The sequence below is a fragment of the Anneissia japonica genome, unplaced genomic scaffold (genome assembly GCF_011630105.1).
Source record: "Anneissia japonica isolate Jap-2015-1 unplaced genomic scaffold, ASM1163010v1 scaffold287588_len240510_cov160, whole genome shotgun sequence".
NCBI lineage: Eukaryota > Metazoa > Echinodermata > Crinoidea > Comatulida > Comatulidae > Anneissia > Anneissia japonica.
This window is the reverse complement of record NW_022716955.1, coordinates 213,343-223,230: the sequence shown is the minus strand read 5'-3', so window position 1 is coordinate 223,230 and position 9,888 is coordinate 213,343. Positions and strand designations below refer to the sequence as shown.

At 34.2% G+C, this 9,888-nt stretch overlaps 1 protein-coding gene across 1 annotated transcript in view; it reads right to left on the bottom strand.

Annotated features, from left to right (window-relative positions):
• LOC117110081 overlaps positions 1–9,591 on the bottom strand; it is a 27,113-nt gene extending 17,522 nt beyond the window's left edge. Inside the window, exons 1-3 of the mRNA XM_033252667.1 lie at positions 9,523–9,591; positions 1,893–2,073; positions 8–523 (exon numbers count right to left, since the gene is read on the bottom strand). Of these exons, the coding sequence (XP_033108558.1) occupies positions 8–523; positions 1,893–1,980 (604 nt within the window). The 5' untranslated portion in view covers positions 1,981–2,073; positions 9,523–9,591. The remainder of the gene's footprint in view (positions 1–7; positions 524–1,892; positions 2,074–9,522) is intronic.
• Between the last annotated feature and the right edge of the window lie 297 nt (positions 9,592–9,888).

Genomic DNA, 9,888 nt, shown 5'->3' with positions numbered 1-9,888 from the left:
AACTCACTGTTTTTGGAATTTGCTGCATCAGTTACTTCATCATCTATATGTAGTACCTTCAGATGTAGATGACAAATAAAGGACGAGTGATCTTCAATACCATTGACCTTTGCCAACAAATCCTTCATTAGTGATCTTCCAACATCATCATCAGCAAGTTTTGCAAGCGGATAATAGACCGCTGGTTTCCTGATGGATGTCGTTGTGCCACTGTACTTCTGATACCCGTTGGAACAGTTCTTTATACAACACCACTTCTGTGCTCTAAATGGAATACCTGCATGCTCCCTTAAAGTCTCGAAACCGAAGAGACTTGGAGCAAGGTCTTCTGCTGCCGGTTCGGCAAAGTGCTTGCCGCAGATTCTAACATCCTCCTGGTCTAGGTTCACCTCTTCGTCTACCTGGCTTGCTATGATCTCCTTCCATTCTGGTCTGACAGGGAAAAGCAGGAATTTTGACTGCCTACACTTATCAGGTGAATGATTGCTACAATTTGATATAATGCAATTCTCCTCCTTAAAATCTAGATACCAAGGTAAAAATGAATTTAAATATATATAAATAATGTAAATTATTCTATCAAATAATCAATTAGTTTATCAATCAGGATATGACAGTTGACTGTTGGGTATTCTTTTGCTGTCCACACTATTAATCTTATATGACAAATTTGTTTGATGTGCCCATATAGGGACATGATGATGTCATATTACACCCAAATATGGGCATATCACATTTATTTGGCGCATATAAAATTGACAGCATGGACATTTCGTTTGTCATTTAACTGGATTTAACTGGAAATAGAGACCCGGAAACGTTAATAATTTTTATTTTCTCCTTGCTTTACTGTAATGTTTTGGCTGGACCATATTTTTAATATTGTTGAGCTTGCTAAACAAGGTACTGTGTAAGAAGTCGTGCCTTTAAGCTCACTAAATAGCACTCTATTCTCACTATTTATTGCACGCCATACTGAATTTATTTGGCATCCCATACTCAATTTTTTACCCCGAATTAGGGCCTGGGAAAACACTGCCTGATCATTCGTGCATACGATGTAACACATCAAATTTGATGTGTGATATCGTATGGATGAATGACTTTGTAAGTCACGTGATTGGCTTATTTCATGCATATTAATCAATCTTGGTAATTTTCAAATTGAAGATGTGCAGTGTCTTGACGGCAAAGCTTGGCAGCAGTTAATAAATTAGTTCTTGGCCTGCTGAACGACGTAATGGACTGATATAGTGGCTTATAGAAAACCCTGTTTCACCACTAAACTACACAGATTTAGGCCTAGTGTACTGCAGAACATTGTTAAAAAGGTAAACTGTATTATTAAATAAGAACTTGAAAGTTGGCCCATGCCTCTCTCTACTACTAGTACTAAACTAGTAGCCTAGTAGGCCATCCTCCCGAAAAGTTGTGCTGTACATTTGTAATGTGGGCCATCTAGCTTAAGCTTAGTTTGCCTTTGCCACTGTCCACTCGTCCCAGGGTCTATTCTATTTATTTTAGGTCCGTTTTATTAGGGAGACTATTTTTTAGCCACGTCTAACTAGCCAATGCGAGACTTGACTCAGTTTCTGTACACGTTTGTGGCTTTGAAAATGTGAGCATAGTGATTGGTTGAAAGTGTTTATTTCGGTCCAACCATTTATCCACATAAGGAATGTAAGATTACGTCATTTTTGTCATACCCGGGTACCTGCATGCAGTGTTTTTCAAGCTGCTTATTCTGCCTCAAAATTAACTTGCTCGTTGGTGGCACTGTCCAGAATGAGAAAGAATAATAAGGGACTTGTGGCAAGTCTACATTATTCAAGTACTGTAAAACTCAAAGGGGACTTGCTAATTATGTTTAATAAAATAAAAAAATAACTTACACACTATATCATCAAAATAGAAGTTTGGGTCAGTCGAAGTTGCATGTACTTCATTAGATGACGGTTGGCCTGGTTTTTCCTCTTCCATGTTGTGGCTACCTTCAGCGATTTTTCACTAGGATTACAGTTCGTTTCAGTAACCATCCAATATATTTATAATTATCCTCATCGTAGCCCCTGTCTAGAAACATAACAAGAGAAATAAAAATTACATTTTTATGTAATTACAAAAAATGACTACATTCTTATGACTTAGGCTTTAAAAAAATTTCTTTCCGTTAAACAAAGAATCGGAATAATTTATTGGTGCACACTTCTGGAAATTGCAAAGTTAATTCTTTGAAAGGTTTTGACCACTTCTCGCTCCCACAGTTTGAAGATGATCGGAATAAATTCACTCAAAAGTATGGGTACCTAATAGATGTTGTAACATTCAATGCTGTATATTTTAGTTCTTGAACACTGTACTGTAGTAAAATGTATACTCTCTACTCTCCATGGAGCACAGACATTTGCACTTTGTACTAGTTTATCAAGCTACAGTATGGGTTCAATGACCACAGAGTAATAATATCTTACACCTTTAATCAAGTATGGCAGTTTCATTATATAATATCTGAATATTACTTTCATTTAAAAGGAGATTTGAACGATCTTCACGGTATTATAAGCCCACATCTTCCCCAATCTGCGCGACATTAGACCAATTTCAGGGGTGGTGTTACAGGTTAAAGGTTACCCGAGGACCCGAATCAAATTGTGAGCTGGCACACTTGTTCAGAGGTTGAGTAATTATTAAGCCAGACAAGTATCTGCCTTTGTCCTAGGCCTCAGAAAATGTAGAATTTTTATTTCAAACCTAGGTAGAATTACTCCATACTCAATGAAAATTGCACATAAATTAGAGTTGACACACACGGGCAGGCCTACAGTATACCTCAGTAAATTGGATCCATTATTAAATTATATACACATTATACAAATTATATATTCATATTATGTACACAAAGTCTCACAACTGTATTAAAGTGTGTGATAAACCTTCACCTCGTGTTTGAAAACCATACAGTACATAGTACTGTATAGTTAGTAATAGTATAAAATATTAGTAACTTGAGGCATCATAAATATTCTAGGCAATTTTTGATACAACCATTTCGGACATTCCAGGGGATATCTAGGCCTTGGAATGGGGTTTGCTGACCTGTAGGTTACCATACCTAAATATCAGTTCCCCTGAACAATCCAAATGGATATGATGGGATTGATTATGAACTAACCACAGTAAATTGTTCATCAATTAGTGGAATTTTCTTTGCAGCCTTCAGGACTGTATAGCCAACTACTAAATGTAATAACAAAAAATATCAAAATATGAAAACTTACAGTATAACTCCTAGTATTATTAAAGGGGTACAATTTTGGGATAAAAAACAAATGTCCCCTGAATAGGTTGGCTGTAGTGTTAAAAGATATACTTATTGCTCATTAAATATCCAAAAGTGTCCCCCTAATAGGAGTGTCCAAAAGGAGGGGGGTTCTACTCATAGTTTATTGCAAAACAATTGCCCAACAAATTTTAATAGTCTGCTTATTACTTGTTACTAGTTTATATTCAATTTTTAACATTATTGTTTTTTATTATCACATACAAGATATATAACGTTTAGATTCAACTTGTTTGTGGCGGTTTTAATCGCTGTTGGTTTCGACCTGAATTCGACCTGAATAACATAAAAATAAATATACATGCTACACAGTATATATATATATATATATTATATCTGTAGGTCAAGTAAACCAAACTTTAGATTTTCATTTAAACTTTATAATAAATTTTGGTAGGCTTTTATTGGTCATTAGCTTTTAAAAATATCTAATCCAATTAAATATTATTAATCATAGTAGAATCTCTATGAAGGTGATATCTCACCTACAGGTGTCAACATACTCAATGAAAATTGCACATAAATTAGAGTTGACACACACGGGCAGGCCTACAGTATACCTCAGTAAATTGGATCCATTATTAAATTATATACACATTATACAAATTATATATTCATATTATGTACACAAAGTCTCACAACTGTATTAAAGTGTGTGATAAACCTTCACCTCGTGTTTGAAAACCATACAGTACATAGTACTGTATAGTTAGTAATAGTATAAAATATTAGTAACTTGAGGCATCATAAATATTCTAGGCAATTTTTGATACAACCATTTCGGACATTCCAGGGGATATCTAGGCCTTGGAATGGGGTTTGCTGACCTGTAGGTTACCATACCTAAATATCAGTTCCCCTGAACAATCCAAATGGATATGATGGGATTGATTATGAACTAACCACAGTAAATTGTTCATCAATTAGTGGAATTTTCTTTGCAGCCTTCAGGACTGTATAGCCAACTACTAAATGTAATAACAAAAAATATCAAAATATGAAAACTTACAGTATAACTCCTAGTATTATTAAAGGGGTACAATTTTGGGATAAAAAACAAATGTCCCCTGAATAGGTTGGCTGTAGTGTTAAAAGATATACTTTTCCTCATTAAATATCCAAAAGTGTCCCCCCTAATAGGAGTGTCCAAAAGGAGGGGGGGGGGTTCTACTCATAGTTTATTGCAAAACAATTGCCCAACAAATTTAAAAGTCTGCTTATTACTTGTTACTAGTTTATATTCAATTTTTAACATTTGTTTTTTATTATCACATACAGTATATGTAAGTTTACATTCAACTTGTTTGTGGCAGTCTTAATCGCTGTTGGTTTCGACCTGAATAACAAAAATAAATAAACATGCTACACAGCATATTTAATATATCAGAATATTAGGTCAAGTGAACCAAACTTTAGATTTTCATTTAAATTTTATAATAAATATTGGTAGGATTTTATTGGTCATTAGCTTTTTAAATATCTAATCCAAGTATAAATATTATTAACCAGTAGTAGAATCGCTATGACGGTGATATCTCACCTGTAGAGGTGTCAAAAAGAGTGTCTCCTTAATTGAGGTGTCCCAAAAGAGGGTTCAAAAGCTATTTATTTCAGGGTTGTTTGCAAGTTGGTATTTTAGGTGCACACTGCATAGCATTCCTATACCAGTCTGAATTTGGGGGGAGGGGGGAAGAGGTGCTAAAACCTGAAAGAAACCATTCCAGTGTGGGTATTACAGTATACAGTTAGCATATATATCAAGGAGCTATTCTATGGTGAACCAAATTTGCAATAGAGACAATAAAGTATGTGTACCATATATACAGTATCTGTCTACTTTTAATTTAACAAAATTCAAGTAACAAAATACAGTACCAATACAACTTCATTAAAATAAAAAAAAATTAATGCACTGCAGTATGTACAGTACCAGTCAAGTACATCCAGGAGGGGTTACATAGCCAGTTTTTAGAAATGTTTATCAATCATGGAATTTCCAGTTAAAGAAATAAAACAAAAAACAGCATCACAATTCCACTGTCATCAACCAAACTTACGAGTATTTCAAGCAAGACTAAGCATTGAAACTCAAGGCCCCATAAAAAAATATTAGATTAATTACGAATGTTCTCGGCAAAGCCATGCGGGCGGAATCATATAAAAAAAAATTTTCATTCATAAAAAGTAGGGCAAACTGGTCATGGTCACATTCGCACAGTACAACTACAAATCAATTATTACCAGTATGCATGTCGGAAATATTGTGCTAATGTGGAGTCAAATGGCCGAGCAGTTACGACAGGGGCGCCGCAACCTACAGCCAAAATATTGGCGCTGGTTCGAAAGGCACGCTTCCCTATGCTTCGGGAGGTGGAACAAGTCTTCTCGGATAAGGACTGTAAATCCTAGGCCCAGTGCACAGAATTGGCTCATGTGCACTATAAAGAACCCAGTACATCTTTCGAGACAAGTAGGGCTGAACAAGCGTTGATGAGTAACTGAACATGAATTACTGTAAAAATATTACCACCACTTAAAACATTTTACTTTAAACAGATTTCCTAGCCTCTAGAGTTTGCCTTTTGAAATGCCTAGTTACTTATTACATACTATGGTAAATGCTTGAATAAGCACCGCAGCGCTTGTAACATTTTTGGAGAAGCCCTTCAGAGAGGCGCTTATGAAAAAATATTGGCGTGGTGCTTCAAGTGCCCATTCCCATGTTACCTATCTCACATATTCTCGTAGTTTAGTAAGCCTACCATTGGTCCCACGTCATCGTAAATAAACATTTATAAAGAAATGCAGCGTCTTCATTGTGTTATTGTATTTAAAACTGTTTCTCAAAAGTGTTTCATTACAGAAGGTTAATAATATATTCTCGATTAAGCACTGCAGTGCTTCTTCGAGAGCGGCACTCAGTGGGTAAAAAAAAAAACAGGTCTGGTGCGGCGCTTATTTGAGAGCAGCGTTAAGTTGAGAGTGGCGCTTTTCGAGCATTTATGGTGAGTATGTTCTTCCACAATTTTAATTTTTAACAAGTACAGTATGATGTCCATTTTACGTACCCCTTGTTACCATGGGGTGTTCGTAAATTGAAACATTTGTAAACTAGATCGGGCGTCAGTTTCTTAGGCCTAGCTATCCTCTGCCATTGAGCGCCGATATGCTGACGGCAGCCAGGTCTAGCACGAACCGACAATGCAACAGTGTGGTCTACCGCGCTATAGCCTACTGCAGCTGAATTTACCTTCGATAAAAAACCAAATTATTGTAATCGCTGACATACTTCCACTTTACAAAATATTATTTTTAACTCTTATTAAAACATTATTATTATTATTATTATTATTATTATTAAGGACCTTTCTATCGTGTTCTTTCTAGTTTTAAGATCGCCGAATTGTGTTGTTTACATTCATACAGCGACCATCTAGCATTAATGATATCAATAAGTTTTGAGCCTAACACCATTGTTTATTCGTCATTGTAAACATGTGCGCTCAGTCCGACAACACTACTTGCCTTGGTAGTTGGTTGTTCTGGATGTTTTTGACATAACTTGATTTTATTAAGAAAAATATACATTATCACTTTGTAAAACATTCACAATCAGACATTTTTTACGGTAATAATTGGTTGATGATGACGTCATCAGGAACAAAGACAATTCATAAAATCGACGTTCGTAAAATGGAGGTTTTAAAACATGTATCTAGAACTGATATAATATTGGGACAAAATAATCAAGTTATAATTAATTCTAATTTATATTCATCAAGGAAAACCCCACACATTCACTTGAATCAATATTCAACAAGTAGACTAGTGAGTGTGCACCTTACACATGCACAAATAACAATCCATCAACGTCAATAGGAATTCATTCCAGGTTAAACCTCTAAACTGTTTGCATGCATCGCATCAGCGCACCCACGACTTTGAGGCAGAAATACAGCTCAGTATTACAGTATAATGTACACCATCGAATGTTAAACAAAGGCAGATTATGAAGCATGATATTGTATATGAAACATATGAACATTTTATTAATGAAAAAAAAAAAACACAGCAAAACAGAAGAATGAAAGACATAAAAACCTTTCATCTATAACTGTACAGTACTTGCAAGCTGTGGTGAAAACTATATTTAGCAATATTAAATTTGAAAGACCAGATAAATTAAAACTATAGTACAACTAATGAACATATTTTATTGGTTAATAAATAAAGAATTTATTCATTCTACAGGTAGGTCAGTACAAACCAAATGAACAATGATTCTGAAGCTTACTCCTATGGTTTAAGCATTGTAAGGTCACCAATTCAAACAAATTAACTTTATTGTAAAAATAGGATTTAAAAAAATAATTCATGCATATTTGATGCATAATGAAAGTCAACATCAGAAAATATACACCATAATTGTTTTAAATACATTTTTACTGTATCCTTCCATTTTGTAAAATTTTATGAAAGTTAAGTTGAATTGAAATAAAATTTTACACAATTTTCTTTAACGATAAATAATAAGCATCTTGATATGCACAAAAAAAAAGGCAGATCAATACAGTAGTTGGATATATTATCATGTAAAAAAAAAAAAAACAATTTTGGTGGTAGGCCCAAATTGTGTTGTAACAATGAGAAAACATCATGTACATTTCAAACAAAAATCCAAAATGGCTGTATCATAATAACATGCTTCTTGAATTATTCCAAGAATATACAAAAACAAGAAATTTGGTGTAGCGCCTCGAATACGACAAATATTTTTGTACCAAAAATATTATTTTTCATGAACCTCAGTATGTGTACGGACATATGCATGGGCAGTTTTAAAACAAACAGTCTGATCACACACTGGAAGCATTTTTCCCTTGATCTAAAGAGAACACTAAAACGATATTTTTTCAACGATTTTGTTATTTAAAACATAGTTAATATTATATTATACTACTGTACTTAAAATAATACATGTATTCCGAATCTCCTAATTCTGAAAGTATTATTCGGTCCAAACACAAAAATCTACTTCTAAAACCAGATGATAAGTCATGTAAACATTTGTAAAAAGAAATAACAAAACAACAAGCATAGGCCTACACTACCAAATACCGTGAAAACTAACTGTCATTTTTCACCATTTTGGCGAAAGAAAATTTGAACCTAGCATGAGCGTAGGTGATTGCATAAAAAAAGCATTTAAAATGCTGTTGGTCTATGAGGCTCTCAATAAATAAGTTTTGTGAGTTTCTATTTAAAATGTTAATTAGCAAATTAATAAAATAATAAGTTGTAAAAAACACAAAACAACATAAAGTATTTGAATAAAACTAAGCTTCTTTTTTTCCCAATTATTTTTTGTTGTTCATGTAATATTTGTGAAATTTTTGAAAAACAGTTTATTAGTACTATCATAGAGTAGCGGGTCACATGTAGGACTGTTTCATTATTCGCTCATGACATTACTTAGCTGGATTTTTTAGAGTGCTTTGTTGAAAGTGTGATAGCCTAGGCCTGTATGTAAATAAATATGAAATAGTTTAGTTAAACAACATAGTCATCCATAAGTGCTAAAACAGCCTACTTTCTGAATTTTGTACTACTTGTATGTGATCTTTTGATTGAGTAGGGTGAATATTGATTGCAGCACTGGATTGCAAGCTAGGCCTAGTTTACAAATGACAACAATACAGCACCACAAAGCAAGCAAGAAATACTGCCTAGGTTAGGCCTAAGCTTAACCAGTTGGAGGGAGAAGAAAACATAGGCCTATGTACTGAGCTTAGTTAGAAGCAACTTGAACAGGCGTTTAGCACGAATTATTATCATTTCCATCCACTTTTCTGTGCACGGTTTCACAAACGAGAAATGCACAAAATGGCTGACTAGGCCAGGGTCGACCGCATGGACTAAACAATACGTCACTCTCATTTGCATACTGCTAGCTTCCTTTTGATTCGTCATCAGCCACAGTTGAAGCGGGGTTCCGCGCTGAAGCAAAAGCAACACTGCAAAAAAGTGTGCTAGCCTTCGCTATCAAATTCTTAAATATGTAATTTACAAACTTAACTGGTTTTAGATACTGTTTTTTTAATTTATACCAAATGCATTTTTAATTCATACTAACAAATGCCATTATTGATCAATGTAATGAGTAAAACTACAATTATACTTACTTCAAAGGCTAGGATTTTCGGTAGGATTTTTGATGAAATTCATCATTCCAATTCAACTCTGACCGTGTCATCACGCGCAGGTCATGAAAGATGGGCGATGCTTGAGGGCGGGCGGTAGGAAATGTACTACTGTATTACACTTTCGACTATTTTTGACAAGATATGAAGTTCCCTATTATTTTATAACTATGTCCATCTTGGTATGAAAGTCTACATCATATTTATTTTATAAGAAATTCTTATATTTATATGTCTACGCATTTTGTTTTAATTTCTTTAAAAACTAACTTTGCCTTCAGAATCTCGATATTAGACATTCAGTAAAATTTTGTTTTTTCCTGTACTCACGATAAAAAAACGATAATT